The following is an 18,778-nucleotide window of genomic DNA, read 5'->3' as shown; positions in this document are numbered from 1 at the left end:
TAGGTATGAATAATAAAAGTAACTAAATAATGATGTTTATATATAACCATTTCGAAACTAAACGCACCAAGACGGTTAAAACTTATTTTGCATAATAAAAGTAAACATTTCATTAAAATACACAAATAAAATACCAAACCGACATTTCATCGAGTTTTTTTTACAGTTATATTTATATTTTGCTTTTCAGAACAATTTGATTGTATTTTAATGGCTCACATTTTAAGCTGCTCGTTGTTACTTTAGGGTTTTTTTTAGTAATTTAAACTGCATATGTTTTATTTTATGTTTTATTTTATGTATTTATTTAGATGTACACATTCAGGGTTAAATATAACTTTGACTTTACAGCAGATTATATGTCTTAAGCGATGAATAATAAAATGTTATTTTATTTTGAAAAGCACACAGAGGAAGTCGTCTCAGGTGTGTTTCTGCTGTTTTTGGGAGTTCAGTGTTCTTCGGGGAAACACGGACAGACAGAGCAGCTGCTGACAGGTAAGACTCACCCCAATTTAACTCTTTATTTCTCCTCCTGTGAGCACAGACTGATCGATAAGTGATCGATAACGCGATCAGCCGCTGACACCGAGCTGTGACGCTCAGATCGATAACTGCTGAGCTTCTCCGCGTGAACGTCAAACCGAAATGTGACGGAAAAAAGACTGAAATTGATCCCAAAAAAGACCAAAGGAAAAACTGAATGTTTCTTTAAACCGTAAATTAAATTTTTATTTTTGTGCTTTAAAATGTGAAAATGAGTTTTTGTTTATTTTAAAGTGTCAACAGCTGATTTTTGGGACATTTTTAGATGCTTTTCTGCGTTAAATATGATTAAGACTAATCCGTGAATAAAATGTGTGTTTGAAGCAAAATAAAATAATTAAAAAATAATAATAATAATTAATAATTTAATTTCCTGCAGTTTAATGTGATTGTGCAACTTGAAGGAAAATCACTGCAGCGGCTCTGCTGCCACAACGTTTATTTACCTGGTTTAACTGCATTTTTATTCATTTAAAAAGATATTTTCCTGTTGTAGTCTACTTTTAAAAACTATTTTTATTATTTCGTTCTCACTCTGCATCACTTTTTGCAGAATGTGATTTGAAATCAGAACTAATTGTTGCTTTTTCTTTTATTATATTTGATTAATTTTCTTTTCTTTTTTTAACAGAGAAAATGTTTGTTTTATTTTTTATCTTCAGACAAACTAATTCAGGTTCAAGATGTAATCAGATTATCAGGATTTATTTTCAACAGTTTGATTCAAACCAAAACTCAAAAATGTTTAAACTAATAAATGAAACAAAATTATTTCAACGATCAGATTTCAAAAAGTCATACATTTAAAAGTTTTGGTAAACACCTCGTTTGAATCTTTCTTCGTTTAACTGTTTTCTTGCATTTTTCTCCATTTTGAAAGGTCAAATATTCAATAATTTAAAAGAAGACATAACGAAAACAAAATCAAATTAATAAATGAAAATGTAAAAGTATGAATAATTTAAGAAAATGCAAAACAAAACAGTTCATTTCTAGTTAAAAAAATATTGTTTGTTTTGATTAAATATTCAGTATTTTTGTGCAAAAATATTGTTAAAGTATCAAAAACACTCTCATTAAAGTGATTATTGTTTTATTATTATTATTGTTATTATTGGGTAACGTGGACGAAACAACAGCAATTATGTCCCAATAAAAGAAAATATGAAGTTGAAAATTATCTCAGAAATAAAGGAATATAAGTTGCTCTGTTAATTTAGTATATAAGTGGAAGATTAAATATACAATAATTAAAAAGAAAAATGAATTCAAAACAAAACCAAAATATGAATTATAAAAGGAAACAACAAAATAATAATGTTGATCTGTAACTATTTCAAAATAAATCTCACAGATAGTTGAAACTTATTTTGCAGAAACATTTTTATGTGTTTGGTCTCGACATTTGATATTATTTTTGTTTTTTAAAATTAACTTCATCAGTTGTCACAAATATTCCTTTAATATCAGCGCAAACTCCGTCTACAGATGAAGACCATGAGATGCAGCTGAAAGCTTTAAAAAAGCCACTAAGTGGAGCGTTAATTTTCACAATTTACCTGCAATTTTACAAAAACAAATTCTTAATTTCAGGGTTATTTTTAGTGAGTTTACCTGCAAACTTTTACTCTTTTCATGAATCATCATAAATTTGAAAACGGTAATTTTTTAATTTTACAATCTCTGGCTGTGATAAATGTGATAATTTTTCAAATATATTTAAATTTAAAAAATCAGCAAAATGTTTGAAGAAAAAAAAGGCCAAAAAATTTAAAGACAAGAAATTTGAACGAAAACAAAACACACCAAAAAATCATAAAGAAAAGAAAAATGCCAAAAATTTTGCAGGAAAATAATTTGCGAAATATTTTTTAAAAGAAAATGATCACCCACAAATTTTAATGAAAAGAAATCACCAAAATTTTTTAAGAATTTTATTTTTTTGTTTTTACAAATTGTAAAAGAAAAGTTGCTGGTTGCTGGAATTTTTGTCTCTTTTGACGGAGCTCGGCTAACAGTTTCCACCTGCTGCCAGTGTTTGTGCTAAGCTACGCTAACTTCAAAATAACAAACTGAGATCAATCTGAAAGAAAAAATGTGTAACTGCTCCTTTAACAGGAGCAGCAGTTTGTTGTTTGCTCAGTCTGGAAATCAAGGATTGTCCCCAAATAATCACAGAGGAGGAGGAGGAGGAGAGGAGGAGGAGGAGGAGAAGTGGAAGAGGAGGAGGAGGAGGAGGAGGAGAGGAGGAGGAGGAGGAGAGGAAGAGGAGGAGGAGGGAGGAGAGAGGAAGAGGAGGAGGAGGAGGAGGAGGAGAAGTGGAAGAGGAGGAGGAGGAGGAGGAGAGGAGGAGGAGGAGGAGAAGTGGAAGAGGAGGAGGAGGAGAAGTGGAATTTCCCGCTGATGTGTTTGGATGTGACTCCATCGCTCTGAGTTGTGATTAACTCCTGATATGATGTCTGCAGGAAAATAAAAAACGTGGACGAGGAGGAACAGATCAGCCTGCTCTTCGTGCTCCTGCAGGGAGCCGAGTCTTCATCATCATCATCATCATCATCATCGTCGTCATCATCATCAGGGTTTCTGCTGAGTCATGGCGGGAGCTCTCAGGTGCGTTTGCTTTGAATGATTTAAAGAAACAAACGTTTGATTTGTCCAAAATAACAAAAAACGTCCAGATGTTTTTGTTCAGACGGGGCTGAAAAGTTTTTAGGATTTACATCAAAACTGTTATTTCCAGAACTTTTTCTTCAGTGAGAGAATTTAAGGAGATTATTGTGATGGAAACATGTGATCCTGATCAGTTTCTCCAGTGTTTGTGTTTCCTGTTTCAACGTGACGTCGGCTCCGAAATCTGGTTCAAAAACAAGCAAACAAACAAAACCAACTGAAGACTGGAGCTCTTCATTGGGCGTCCGCATATTTTTGGCCATGTAGTGTGATGCGGAAAACAGTTTTGATGTTTTTTGTTTTTTGTGACGTCTCAGATTTTAAGTTTGCTCTCCAGTTTTTCTTGAAAACAAAAGTTGTTTGTTTACACTCGGAGTCTGTAAAACATCGATGTCAAACAGACATTTTTTAATTTGTTTCCTTCCTCTGAAAACATTTGCAAAATTGATTTTTATTAACCCCTTAGGGACTGTTTGTCTCATTTTAGTCTCTTTTCTTCTTCCTGTTGTGATAACTGTGTGTGTGTTGATGCATGTGTCCTAAATGTAGTCCAGATTGTGTATTTGAGTGTAATCAGTGAATTTGCAGCTCAGCTCCTACAATAAGTCTAAAATACACTGTGGAAACTAAATAGTTACATTCAGACTAACACAAAGTCGTCTGTAGAGTCTAAAGAAGTCACTTTCACCTCTGCTGATGTGTCTGTTTCAGACACTTTGGTGCTGTGAGGAGAAGCTGCGCTCTGTCTGTCTGTCTCACTGCGCTGCTGTCGGACCATCGGCTGTTTGATCCGCCGTGATGAAATGCTGTGGCTGTCAAACACTCAGCTGTTCGACAGTCAAAGTCCTTCACTGTATTTGGTTCTCTGCGGCGCTGTTCTTATTATCATTGGCTGTTCGTGTTGTCTGTCAAAGCACGGCTGGAACGCGTTCGATATTCTGTCGACTACGTCTCATATTTCAATCGAGGAAAAGTTAAATCACGATTGATGTCGTCGTTTTATCGCCCGGCCCTAACTGAGAATAATTCTTTTTTTTGCGTGTTTTTAATCTTAAAACATAGCGGCATCGTGACAGAAACGTGGCATTTAAGAATTAAAATTAAAAGTGTTTGATATTTATGATAAGAATTAATGTTGGCTTAAAAAAATGTAAGTCAGTTAAAGTAGAAAATAATATTAATAATATTTTTTAATAATTTTGTGCGCAGAGTGATACGAGTGGTTGTGATATTAAAGCAGGCCCTAAAGGGTTAATATGTTTTGTCTGTGTCTCAGGTGTTTTTGGAGACATTAAGATTAAAAAAAAAAAAGTCGTTTCAGGGAAACAGAAAAGTAAAAATCACCTCTGTGGATTCCTGCTGGGGGTCAGAGGTCACACAGAAAATATCCTGAACTCAAACTTCCCCCGGCGGGTTTTCTGTGCTCGACCTGCTGTGGGTTTATGCTAATGAGCAGCTGCGCTTTGATTGGCTGCTGTCCTCAGGGGAGATGAGATTTGAGTCAGTAGGCGGGTTTTTGTCTCACAGCCGAGGAGGACAGGAAGTCAAAGAGACAACCCAAAAAAAAGCGTCAGAGACGAGCAGAGAGGAAGCAGAGACGCGAAGCATCAGGTCTGTTTGTTTCTCTCAGATTTCAATTCTGCTGCTTTGTGTCCCTCTGCTGCTGTTTTGACCTTTTTGTCCTTTTTATTTGAACATTTTTTATTTTTAATCAGTTTGTCGTTTTTTTTTAGTAAAAGAGCTCGTTGGTGTATTTGTGTTTACACGCAGAGTTTCTGCAAAAAGAAAAGAGAGACGATGGACCGAGCAAATAATACGAGGAGGAAAATATTAGACATGATTAATGAAAAGAGGGATGATAACAATTCATCAGTGATGGATTAATCTGTGTTAACAGTTTAATCTTATATGTGAAATTAAACTCTTAAAATATTTGCAGTATGTTGTTGTGAGCTTTAAGGATGAAATGCATTTGGTATAGTTTGAAATAAGCAGAGTTTTCTGTCTTTTTTTGCCTACAATTGTGCAATTTGCAATCCTAATATATTATATATAATATTGCATGTACATAAAGATAAATAATAAAAAGACGGAGGAGTTGGCTTATATATTATATATTCGCCTTCTGAGGACTTGTGCTCCTCTTGATTCGTATGCAGACGACACCTTTGTGTCCATGTGAGCTCAGAGCCGGTTTAACAAAACTGAAATAAAAAAAACACAATAAAAATAAAAAGTCAGGCAGACTCTGTCCTCCGGTCAAACGTTCACATCCAGACGATTTAAAAAACATCCGGCCGTCACTTGAAGAATGAAGAGTTAAAGGACTTTTTGTCTCCGCAGGGTTTTAGAAAAACGTGTCCATGTGTTTGTGGTGCGTTTAAAGACTCTGTAAAGTCTATCAGGCGACACTGGAGGACACATTCATGGAATCTGTAGTTATTTGGAGAAAATATGTTTGGCATCATAAAGTTTGTTGACCATCTTATTTTTGTCCAGTTATCAGAGTCCAGCTGAGGCTGATGTGAATCTCGTCAGCTCTGCAGATATTTAAACCGAAGTGTGGAGACATTAAAATGTTGATTTTACTGAAAGTCAGAGGACTTTCACAGCCATCAGAGCAGAAAAACAGGACTTGTATTATTTCTGGGTGTCATTCTGGGCTTTTGACTCTGAATTTGTCATTTTGACTATTTTCCACCTGATGAGGTCATTTTGACCATATTTGGCATATGGAGGAAATACATGCTATTTCCACTAGGTGACCTGTCACAGTCAATGTAGCTGCTGATCACTGACATATCCCAGACTGTCAGCAGCTACACTCACACACTGACATATCCCAGACTGTCAGCAGCTACACTCACACACTGACATATCCCAGACTGTCAGCAGCTACACTCACACACTGACATATCCCAGACTGTCAGCAGCTACACTCACACACTGACATATCCCAGACTGTCGGCAGCTACACTCACACACTGACATATCCCAGACTGTCGGCAGCTACACTCACACACTGACATATCCCAGACTGTCGGCAGCTACACTCACACACTGACATATCCCAGACTGTCAGCAGCTACACTCACACACTGAGGAGGAGGAGACACGGCATCATTCATCATTTTAAATCTAAAGACAAAAAGGCATCATGATAAAAACCTGGCATTTAAAGGGTTAAAATTCTAAAAAAAAAAAAAAAGTACTATTTATTATTTTAGATAAGGAATGATGTTGGTTAAAAATGAACTTAATTAACGTTGAAAATCTTATTAATGTATAATATTTTCTAAAGCTTGATTTTAAAAAAGCGCATTTTGTGTGCAGAGCGACACGAGTGTGAGCGTTTGACTCTGCACGAAAAATAATAATAATAATGTATTAAAATCAGTGTTGCTGCTGATCATTGACATATCACAGGCTGTGAAAATAATGATTCAAAAATCTAGTTAGCTTTTGGTATATTAAAACAAAATCATCTAAAAGCATAGTGGCATCATAAGAAAAACCTGGTATTTAATTAAAATTCTGAGAATGAATGAATATTTGATATTTATGATATTTACTGATTTTTGATTTGCTGATATTTTTTAAAGCTTGATTTTAAAAAGCAGGTTTTGTGTGCAGGGTGATATTAAAGTGGAGCCCTAAAGGGTTAAAACAGACTCTGAGCTCTCAGAGGAGAAACTCTGCTTTTCTTTCTGCGGCTCTTCAGAGAAAACCTTCCTCTTCTTCCTCTTCCTCCTCTTCCTCTTCTTCTTCTTCTTCTTCTTCTTCTTCTTCTTCTTCTTCTTCTTCTTCTTCTCCTCGGAGTGTATTGTGAGCAGAGTGATGTCACAGCGTGCTGCCCCGCCCCCCTCGGAGCTGGAATTCTGGGGGTTTTCCTCGACTCGGCCACTTCCAGGAAGTGACTGAAAACAGGCGGGGGAGGGGGGAGGCGACGCGCAGAGACACAGAGAGAAGAAGAAGAGAGGGAGGGAGAACAACAACAGAGAAGAAGAGACAGAGAGAGAGAGTTGTGTGTGAAAGTGAAACTGCTGCAGATTTTTGTTTATTCAGTCGTTTGTTTGTTTGTTTGTTTGTTTGTTTGTGTGTTTGTTTGTTTGTTTGTTTGTTGTCTCTGTGCTCGTCGTGTCGGGTCTTTTATTTTTTCTTCAGACGGGACAAACGAGGGGTTTAAAGTGACTCAGGTCAGACTGTTTCCTGTTTCCTGTTTGAACTCTTTCAGGTTTAAAGCCTCTAACTGTGTGTGTGTGTGTGTGTGTGTGTGTGTGTGTGTGTGTGTGTGTGTGTGTTTGCGTGCGTGCGTGTGTGCGCGTGCATGTGTGTGTGTGTGCGTGTGTGTGTCTGCAGGATGACTGAGGCTCAGTTCATCAACGTCTACGATAATGATGTGAGTATTTTCTCAGTATTTGCTCAGACATTCATATAATTATAATAATTTTTTATTCTTTAGTTTTTTGCAGGTAGACTATTATTTTTAATTTAAATTTATTTTTTTAAAATGTTATTTTATTGATCACCTGTTTGCTAACTACTAAAACAATTGTGGGAATGTAAAAGAAAAGTGTGGAAAACGTATAAGCCAGTTTGCTTTTATGTTAATTACTAAAATAAAGTATCTGAAAACAGACATTCACATATTTAACCCTTTGAAACCTGCAGTGACGTCACTCCTCTTGTGCTGCTTTCAGACGTTTTCATGACTGTTTCAACCTTTAAACTCAGAAACATGAGGGGAAACAAAATGAGCATCTTGGCAAAAAAAAAAGAGTAGATTTAGATTTTTTAATTAAAAAAAAAAGCCGGGGAAAGCTGTCCAAAGAACTGTTTTTAAAATGAAGACAATTATCTATTTTTAAGTTAATTTACGAAATGATTTTTTAAAGCATTTTTTAGGCATTTCCCTTGTTTTGTTTTTTAAGTTTATTTTTGTTTTGCTTTTCTGTTTTTTTTTTATTTTCTCATTTTTGTTTATTTGTTTGCTAATTTTTAGATATTTTAGGTTTTTTGTGTATTTTTCACTAATTTCTTGTTCACGTTTGTTGGTCATTTCTTTTTAAGTTGCTCATTTCCTTCTTCACCTGTTTTTGAATAAATAAACAAAAGCCAGATTTCAAAGGGTTAAAGGTTAAATCAAAAGAATATCGCTGTTTATGAACCTGTGAAAAAGTCTGCAGAAGAATTTCTGAAAGTCTAGAAAAGATGTTTAATTCAGATATTTAAGGTCTGAAGATATTTAATTCAGGACATGAAAATAAAATGTGAAGAATTTTATGCCGTCACCGGCTCTCCTGGATGATGAATGAAGTGATATTTTTTTCCAAAAAGGTGTCAACATCAGTTCGCCTGCTCGCTACGTTTATGACAGCTGACATTAAAATCTCCACTTTTATGCAGATGATACCGTCTTATACGACACTGAGCGCCGCAAACCTCTCCAGGTCACAGTCGGATGACCCACACCTTTTTTATTACTCAGAAAACACAATAAACTCCTGAAAGATACATTTTCATTTCATGAAACATCATGAGTGGAGATTTCAGGAAACTGAGACAAAAGAAAACAAATTAAAAAGTCTTAAAATAATTTCAGAAATTAAAGCGGTGACCGTAAAAATCTTTAAACTTTTTGTACATTGCAACATTTGTGCAGAATTTCTGTCAAATTACATAAAAACTGTGAGAAAACCAACTTTAGTAACTACATTCAAAGCCAAAGGAAAGTGTTTGACACCCAAACAACACATGAACTTAAATTTCATTTACAACAAAAAATACAGATATTTTAACATATTCAGGACGATGTTTATATGATTCACTCGCTCTTTCAGGTCAAAGGAAAAACTGATCGCTCGACTTTCGGTTTCAGCTCAAAAATTAAAAGCTGCATTTGTGACATTGGCCTCAAAATCTCACAAATAAGAAAAAATTCCAATTTCTGCAGAAGTGGGTATTTAAATGATGCACGTTAAAGCTGATTTGCATTCGTATTTTCAGTGTCAAACGTGTGTGGGAACTTTTCTTTTTTCATACAGTTTCCTCCTTTGAATCTAAACTTTAACTTCATCTTCCTGCTGACTTTTCTGCTCTTTCACAAAGTTACTTTTTTAACGCAGAGCTTTTTCACAGCTGTACGGAGGAAATGAGGCAACGACACGCTTTGAAATGTATTTATTGTTTTTTTTAGTTTTGCTTAAAGAGATAAGAGACGAACTCAGGCATCAGCTTTTTTAAAAACAAAAAAAGGTAAAATACAGAAGTCTGTTATATATTTATTATATTTAAATTAACTCAGAAGCTCAAAATCATTTTCCCCAGGTCATATGCGTGTTATTATATCCCTCACAGTTAAATAAAGTCCTGTGGAAATAATTAAAATCAAATGCTAATTAAAGATCAGAGTGAACTCGTGACTAATATCATAAAAGAAAAAGTGCTAAAACTCTTGTTTCAAATGTTTAATGCCGGTTTGATTATTACATTTTTTCAATTCTCACCCCAAAGTTTATCTTCAGGATGTGAATTTAATTTGACCCAATTTTGTTTTATTACTCGTTGCATCAGATGCTCAAATCAAATCTATTTGGGTTTTTTCACAGATGATTTAAATAATCGACAAATGTGGAGCCCTGAAGTCTCGAGCGACGATGTTTTCGACATTTTTGTGTCTGGATCTCGAGCTTCCGTAGAAGCTATAAAGATCAGAAAACTAATTAATGGATGAATTATTGATTGATTGTTTGTGTGTTAACAAACTGCTGGAAGTTCTGCTACAGTTTCAGATGTTTGAAACATTTTTTGCTTCTTCCTCTTCAGCTGCAGATGAATTTGATGCAGTACGACTACATTCCTCCGGTGGACATAAAGACGGAGCCGTACATACCTGAGACAGGTAACAGCTGACTCGCCAAACGCCGTCACATTTGGTGAAGTGTGAAGTTTAGACGGATGTGCTGCCTAAAATTCATCAGTCAGTCAGTATCACTCCAAACACGTGGCTCAGTTCTCAAGAATTTGATTTCATTCTAATTGATTGATTTTATTTAATTTAGAAAAAAAATGTAAAATTCATGCTGAAGTTTATACTTGTTGTTTATCATGTTTTCTGAATAATTCGCCCAGGCCTCACTTCTCTAGATCCAAGCTGTATCTGTACCGGGTAGTTTGTAAATCTGAGTTTTCCGAACCTTGTGTGAGGAACTTCAAGCAGTTTGTGGAACAGAAAAGGACTTTTTTGTTTTTTCTTCTTTTATGGAACCTGGAAAAAAGTACTGACACAATTTAGAAATATATATATAAAGTAACTATTTATTATTATTATTTTATATATAAATAGTAAAAGCAGTTTTAAAAAAGGTGCCAAGCTGAGAAGTTAAAAAAATATTCCCACATTATTTACTTATTTAACCGGTCCTTTAAAAAAAGTTTACCAAACCTCTTTTGGACGTCTCCAAACTTTTGTCCAGCCCTCCGCTCTTTCTAAGCTTGTCTTGAAAGCTGAGGAGTACTTGTGGGTGCTGGAGTTTTGGATTTTTTATTTGCCTTCAGTTCGGAGAAACAGCGGAGACATTACAGAACCAACAACGGTCTCCAGTCAGAGACGAATCGGGGACAGTTCGTGGTCGGCGTCCCCCTGAGCCATGGGGGCGCCCCGGGACCTGGAACCTTGTCATTTTTGATGTGATGTTTTATTCATACCTGGAAACGAGGATGGAGACACTTGACACTTGTTAAAACAGCAGTTCCCATCAGCACCTGGGGACCCTGACTGGAGCTTTCTATTAAACTTGTCTCTTACAAGAAACAGAGACCTGGTTTGTCCACAGACTGTCAACAAAGACAACCTTTGGAAGCTACAACTTTCTAGAACTTACTAAAAGGGAAAAAACCTCCATCTACCTTTGTACTTTCAAGTCCGGAAGCTGCTGAAATAGTGAAAGTGTTTGAAGATGTCCAGAAACCATCAGTCATTCAGCTGGTTCCCATCACAGATTTGCTCAAAACTTTATTTTAAAAAAAAATTTATTTAGTAAATGTGGATAAAACCCAACGTGGAGCTGACTGTTTCCACTGAGTGATGTTCTGCGACTTCTCCTCTGGTGATAACATCCCAGTAACCATGGCGATGGATGTTCAAAACATTAGCAGCTTTATTTCTGCTGCAGCCACCAAACTAGCCGTCATTATTTCCAATCCAAGGCCACGTAGGCGTGTTATGGAGCCGTGATGGAAAGACAAGCCCCTTATATGTGGGAGTGGACACGTATGAGGGATTTCTGGGAGATGTAGTCCACAATTTCACAGAGGAATTGTGGGTTAAAAGCTTTCTCAGAGTTATGTGATGCAATAACAGCTCCTGTAGCTCCTGCTGCATCATGAGGAAGCCAGTTCCTGTGACCTCACAGCGTCATGTGACCTCACAGCGTCATGTGACCTCACAGCGTCATGTGACCTCACAGCATCATGTGACCTCGCAGTGTCATGTGACCTCACAACATCATGTGACCTCACAGCGTCATGTGACCTCGCAGCATCATGTGACCTCGCAGCGTCATGTGACCTCACAGCATCATGTGACCTCACAGCGTCATGTGACCTCACAACATCATGTGACCTCGCAGCGTCATGTGACCTCATAGCGTCATGTGACCTCACAGCATCATGTGACCTCACAGCGTCATGTGACCTCACAACGTCATGTGACCTCACAGCGTCATGTGACCTCACAGCGTCATGTGACCTCACAGCATCATGTGACCTCACAGCGTCATGTGACCTCACAGCGTCATGTGACCTCACAGCATCATGTGACCTTGCAGCATCATGTGACTTCAAAAAGACTCATAATTGTTTCCACTGGACAAATATGGCAAATATGGCTAAAAAGTCTTTTGCGATAAATGGGAGTGTGTTTTTCTTTTCATGTTGTTGTTGCTCTTTTTTAAATTGACGTGCTATTGTGACCTCCGTGTTTTGGCCGGTATAATGTCTGTTTCTGTCATGAATTAATCTTTTATTTGTGTTTCAGCTCATGGTCCCTACATTCAAATCATTGAAGAGCCCAAACAGGTGAGACTGAGATTTTGCTCTGTCTGCAGTAAACGTAACTCATCTGTACCTGAAGTTTGTGAAGCTACTGGGCTAAAAACAGATAGGAAGGAAAAGTGCAGTTAAAGGTTCGAACATGTAAAATTCATTCATTGTAAAAATATAGAAACCTCTGTGGATGACAGATAAAGTCTCAGTGTATCCTTTTTCAGAAAGGTGTCCCACAAGGAATAACCTTGGGTCTCCTGCTATTTTAATATGTTTTCTGGGAATAGCAATGTCTGCTTTTACACTGATGATACCATCTTGTACGCCACCAAAAAAATACTGCGATGACTTCCGAATTTCTTTCATTAAGTAAAAACTAAAACAAATCCAAACAGACACAGTTTTTGCGTTTTAAAAAGATGAAAGTTATTGATCTCTGAATATAAATTCAGGCAGAAGGAAAAAGAAACAAAAACCAAACACAGATAAACGTTTTCAATGAAATGATTTTAAAAAATAATAAATAATAATGTTTATCTTTATTTATGTCAAAAGTAAACATACAAAGACAGTTGAAACTTATTTTGCAGACACGTCTTCATGTGCTGTCACAAACATCCCTTTAATATCCGACTGTTCACAAACGAACACCATGAGATGGAAACTTAAAAAACAAAAAAAACTAGTGAGTGGACGTTTTGTTGGAATTAAATCACTTTCTAAGAATTTACCCGCAATTTTACAAAAAAAAACCCAACAACAACAAGAACGTAAGGTCTGTTTACTGGCGTCTTAAAATCTGAATTTTGACCTGCAAACTGAAGTCTTCTAACCGGCTTTATAATAATAATGTTTTATTATTATTATTATTATTATTTTGTAAAAAAAATGAATAAATATGTATTATATAATCCGCTGAAGGCTCATGAATATTAGTCCGCAGAGCCGCAGCGGCCCGTTTACTGCTGACTGCTGAGCGCACGCAGCCGGCGGTGATTCCCCCGTCAGGTGGATCCACACGTTACTGGAACAGCCGCTTCCTTCACTCCAGGGTTTTCCCAGCAGTCATAAAGCGACATGGGACTGAGCCGCCGAGCACAAACAGGCTGCAGGAAGTCAGGGAGTTTCTTCAGCTAAAGGTCATGTGACTCGCTATGCAAATCAAAGAGTTGGAAAAAAACCAGGTTTACGCAATCAGTGAAAACCAACTGACACACAGTGACTCAAGCACAGACGTGTAATCAAACAGGTCAGACACAAATTCAACATTTAACCAACCGTCGTCAGGAGGATCACCAGAAACAACAACAGCAGTCAGTGTTTCCCCGTCAAAACTGAGTATGAGATTGATGTCACTAAATGATAGATACAAAAAATAATTTGCATAAACTTTATTTATACAGTGACATAAGTGCTTTACTTGTATGAACACGATTAAAAGGTTAGAAAAATTTAAAGTAGAATTCAGTGACATTTTCCGCAATAACAGTAGATTAAAAAAAACAACTAGAAAGCTTTCCAAAAAATTATAACTGTTAAATCTACAAAAAATGTCAGGAAAATATATCAAAAAATAATACCAGTAAAACTGAAAAATGCTGGAAAATATTCAAAATAATACCAGCAATTAAAATTAAAGTAAAATTAATTTAAACATTAATTAGTAAAATTGTTTTTTAAAGAGGCAGTAGAATATTCATTATTTAATGTAGCATAAATACAAACCCTCAGCCTCTTTATATATTTAAGTAACTAAATAAATAAGATAATTTTAACCTAATAAAATGATTATTAATAATAATAAAAATAATGATAATCATCATCATCATCATTCAGATAAGACATGTTGAAAGGAATGTGTTTGCATTCAAAAGCTTAAAAAAAAGACTCTTTAAAGACATGATGATCACATTGTGTCCTGAGGTTCAGCCAAATAAAACCGTTTAGAAAACGTGCTTTTCTCCGAATAATAAAGTTTCAAAAGAAAAAAAACCTAAAGTAAATTTTGCAAGCTGTTCATCCGTTTTATCTTTCGTATTGTGACATAATGTAATGTAATGTTTACTGATGTTCTTTATGAACCAAACTAAAATCCTGAACTAAACCATAAACATGAAGCACGACGATGCCGTCAGTCCCTAAAGGAACGAACGTTTCCGGCAGTTTTTGGGATGTTAAACTGCATAAATGTACAAAGGAGCAGCAGAGTTTTAAACAAACACAGAACAGGAAAATAAAAACATTTAGAAAAAAACATGTTTGAAAGTTGTCAGATCCAAAATCCGAACAGAAAGAAGTGGAGATGAAAGGTTTCGGTTTTCTTCGGTTCGGACGCTCAGAGATCACGAGCTGACCACTAAAACAGCGTGTTTGTGATTCCTCAGAGGGGCTTTCGTTTCCGTTATGAGTGTGAGGGCCCATCCCACGGCGGGCTCCCAGGGGCCTCCAGCGAGAAGAACAGGAGAACCTACCCGACCGTGAAGGTGGGTAACGCTCTGACAACGCTTTCGCAACACATCAACAACCTCTGATTCACGCCTAAACACAGATAAGCACATTTAAAAAAAATAAATAAATAACTGAGTGTGTTGCAGCGTTTCTGTCATCTCCATGTGGCTCCAGCTTTTATTAACCCTTTGAAAGCAAAAAATTGATAAACAATAAAAAAGATTAGCAAAAAGAGCAAACAAACAAAAAAAGTGGGACAAAAAAAGAAATGCAATGAAAAGAGTGCTTAAAAATTATAGTAATTCTGTCAAATAATTTTAAATATATAAGTATGATGATTAAAAAAATAGTTTAGTTTTAGACATTTTCCCCCAGCTTTAAAAAAAACACAACAATTCCCTAAAATACTAATTTCATAAAAACAGCGGGACATTTCTCGCCAAGTTGCTGATTGCCTTTTCCCACAAGTTTTCCAAAGAAACGACACAATTTTTTTCTGATTTTCCCTACCAAAACAATCTAAAATATACTTGCTCAGCATACCCTTTTTTATTTGTTCTTAATTGCTTTTTTTCATTGTTTACTTGTAATGTAAGTTTGGGTTGCACTAATTTGTTCTGTAATATGTTGTGTGTGTGTTCGATTAGACAAATAATAAAATAATAATAAATAAATAAATAAAAAAGATGCCAAAAAAGTGGAACAGATACCAAAACGTTAATTAATGAATGAATTAATTAAACTGAATTTGCTCCAGTTCCAAGATTTGTTTATGTATTTGTTTATGATAAGGATCCCCATTAGCTGACGCCGAGGAGACAAGTTAGTCTTTCAAGACTACATGACATAACATTACAACAGAGACAAGTAATAATAGTTATTAGTAATAATAGTAATCCATAAAATAAATAAGTGAAAGAAAATAAATAAATAATAATGAAAAATAAAATAAAATAATAATAAAATAAGATAAATAGAAACTAGAGAACAAGAAAACTGACGTTGAGCCGGGGTTTAAAGGGTTAACTGTAATGAATGAGTAAAGTTTCTGTTGTGTTTTTGTTTTGCTTTTTTCAGATCAATAACTACGTGGGTCACGCCCGGGTGGAGGTCCAGCTGGTGACCCACTCTGACCCTCCTCGTGTTCACGCTCACAGTCTGGTGGGACGCCACTGCACCGAGAACGGCACCTGCACGCTGGACATCGGTCCCAACGACCTCACCGCCTCGTCAGTATCCAATCACGCCGCTGCGTTCAGACTGAATCACAACAAAACAAACAGTGACGAGGAGTCAGCAGGAAGGTTTTGATTCCTCAGCTGATTTCCACGTTACTGCTGAGGAAAAAGTCCAAAGAGGAAGTCGGGATTTTCTCTTTTAAATTTAAGTTCAGGGGAACACTAAATAATGTTTTATCATATAAAAGTCCAGCGCAGAACACAAAACATAATAAATAAGTCAATTCATTCATAACAGTGACAATGGAAGAAAAAGCATCTTATATAAAACTCGGAAGCAAGCAAGAAATATGACACTAACCAAACCTGGAAGGGGAAATCTTTATTAAAGAAGTGATGATAATAATGACTCATTCATATAAAAATAGAAAGTAAAACTTTACAAAACATCAGAAGGCAAACAGAAAAAAAACTTCAAAATTAACCAAATGTCCTTCAACAAAGACTCAGAACAGCTGTGGATGATTGTTCGATAAACTGATCAGTTGAGTTAAATGAGTTTAACAGAATATGTTATGATATATGTATAAAATGTAATTAAAAGGTTTTAGAAATGCAAACATAAGTACATAAAACAATAAAGAATATATAAAGAATAAATACATAAATAAGAGGAGGTAGATTAAATTAAATAGAAAAATAAATGAATAATAGAAAATATATATGTAGCATTTACTGTGAAATATTTATGTATTAAATGAGACAAAGTTTTTCTGTTATGGATGTAAAATGTGAAAGTAAAATGTAAAGTAAATGATATGATATCGCCTCCTGTAGATTCAGTAACCTGGGGATCCTCCATGTGACCAAAAAAGGTGTGGTGGAGGTTCTGAGCCGAAGGCTGAGAGAGGAAAGGAAGAGACAGAAAGGAGCACACTGTCACCTCACAGGTAAACTCACCTGTTACAGCACACTGTCACCTCACAGGTAAACTCACCTGTCACCTCACAGGTAAACTCACCTGTTACAGCACACTGTCACCTCACAGGTAAACTCACCTGTTACAGCACACTGTCACCTCACAGGTAAACTCACCTGTCACCTCACAGGTAAACTCACCTGTCACCTCACAGGTAAACTCACCTGTTACAGCACACTGTCACCTCACAGGTAAACTCACCTGTCACCTCACAGGTAAACTCACCTGTCACCTCACAGGTAAACTCACCTGTCACCTCACAGGTAAACTCACCTGTAACAGCACGCTGTCACCTCACAGGTAAACTCACCTGTCACCTCACAGGTAAACTCACCTGTAACAGCACGCTGTCACCTCACAGGTAAACTCACCTGTTACAGCACACTGTCACCTCACAGGTAAACTCACCTGTCACCTCACAGGTAAACTCACCTGTTACAGCACACTGTCACCTCACAGGTAAACTCACCTGTTACAGCACGCTGTCACCTCACAGGTAAACTCACCTGTTACAGCACGCTGTCACCTCACAGGTAAACTCACCTGTTACAGCACGCTGTCACCTCACAGGTAAACTCACCTGTACCCATGAAGTCCTCTATTAGTCCCACTGAGTTGAAATTTGAGTTGTTACAGCAGCCAGGTATGAAGAGGGTAAGCCAGCGGACATATATATAGTGAAAAATAGTAAAGTTAAACCGTTAAAAATATTTTTGAATCAAAAACAACAAAGCACATTTTTAAAGAGCATTGACTTTTATTGTAATTTACTGTAAAATCATAGTTCAGAGCAGATCAGATACACTCATTCACATCAGAGACGTAAAAATAAAAAATGAAACCGCACAGACCGTCAGCTGTCTGTGTTTCTTCAGATGCAGAGGAGAACGCCATCCTGAAGGAGGCCAAGGAGCTGGGGAAGGTGATGGACCTGAACATCGTCAGGTTAAAGTTCACCGCCTACCTGCAGGACAGCAACGGAGGCTTCACCAGAGGGCTGAAACCCGTCGTCTCCAACTGCATCTACGACAGCAGTAAGTCCAAAGATATCACGCCTCCGAATGTTTTTAAAATGATATGAAACTGCGACATTGCAGGTGCATCTCAAAAACTCACCTCAAAGTTCAGCATTTTCCATCAGTTATTTAAGAAAGTGACAGTTTAATATACTCTAGACTCATTAAATGAAGTAAAAAGTTTCAACATGCATTCAAACATGCAACCCAAAACTCCACTCCCCAACCTTCGACCCTCCGTGCCACACCACAGTGATGCAGTATTTCATAGTGACGGAGCCCCAGCCAAATACTGAGTGAGACAATCTCAAGGAATATTATGATATTTAAAGGTCATAGTATAGTATGTCCTCAACAATGATCCCTAATCGCACAAAAATGTCATAGTATAGTAGGTCGTTAAAAATGACCAAAAAAAGGTCATAGCATAGTATGTCATCAAAACTGACCAGAAATTTGCACAAAAACATCATAGTATAAATGCCACAAAAATGTCACGGTACAGTATGTCCTCAAAAATGACCCAAAATGCCAGAAAAACTTCATTTTATAGTATGTCTTCAAAAATGACCCAAAAACGTCATAGAATAGTATGTCATCAAAACTGACTTTGCAAATTTGCAAATGCCACAAGAAACCTCATAGTATAGCATGTCTTCAAAATTGCCAAAAATGTCATAGTACATGATGTGGTCAAAAATGACCCAAAAACATCGTGGTATAGTATGTTGTCAGAAATGATCTGAAATGCCACAAAAATATATCATGGTATATTATGTCTTTAAAAATCACCCCAAAATGTCACAGTGTGCCGTCAAAAATGGCCCGAAATGGGACACAAACTGGTCAAACAGCTGCAAAAGTAGTTCCAGGCACTGAGAGTCCACTGGCTTCAT

The 18,778-nt window shown here is 36.5% G+C and overlaps 1 protein-coding gene across 3 annotated transcripts in view; it reads left to right on the top strand.

Annotated features, from left to right (window-relative positions):
• Positions 1-355: 355 nt before the first annotated feature.
• nfkb2 (nuclear factor of kappa light polypeptide gene enhancer in B-cells 2 (p49/p100)) overlaps positions 356-18,778 on the top strand; it is a 61,808-nt gene continuing 43,385 nt past the window's right edge. The window contains exons 1-9 of one of the 3 annotated variants that reach the window (XM_088086902.1): positions 356-498; positions 3,012-3,156; positions 7,576-7,615; positions 10,042-10,117; positions 12,254-12,294; positions 14,646-14,744; positions 15,787-15,938; positions 16,725-16,837; positions 17,742-17,900. In XM_088086902.1, coding sequence (XP_087943028.1) covers positions 3,140-3,156; positions 7,576-7,615; positions 10,042-10,117; positions 12,254-12,294; positions 14,646-14,744; positions 15,787-15,938; positions 16,725-16,837; positions 17,742-17,900 — 697 coding nt within the window. In that variant the 5' untranslated portion in view covers positions 356-498; positions 3,012-3,139. Of the gene's footprint in view, positions 499-3,011; positions 3,157-3,943; positions 4,828-7,177; positions 7,413-7,575; positions 7,616-10,041; positions 10,118-12,253; positions 12,295-14,645; positions 14,745-15,786; positions 15,939-16,724; positions 16,838-17,741; positions 17,901-18,778 lie in introns of those variants that run through there. The other 2 variants (XM_088086901.1, XM_088086903.1) reach the window with 2 other exon arrangements.

The sequence above is a fragment of the Plectropomus leopardus genome, chromosome 13 (assembly GCF_026936395.1).
Source record: "Plectropomus leopardus strain MGB_pleo_1.0 chromosome 13, ASM2693639v1, whole genome shotgun sequence".
In the NCBI taxonomy this organism is placed as follows: domain Eukaryota; kingdom Metazoa; phylum Chordata; class Actinopteri; order Perciformes; family Serranidae; genus Plectropomus; species Plectropomus leopardus.
The sequence above is the reverse complement of the archived record's forward strand: the minus strand, read 5'-3'. Positions and strand labels throughout refer to the sequence as shown.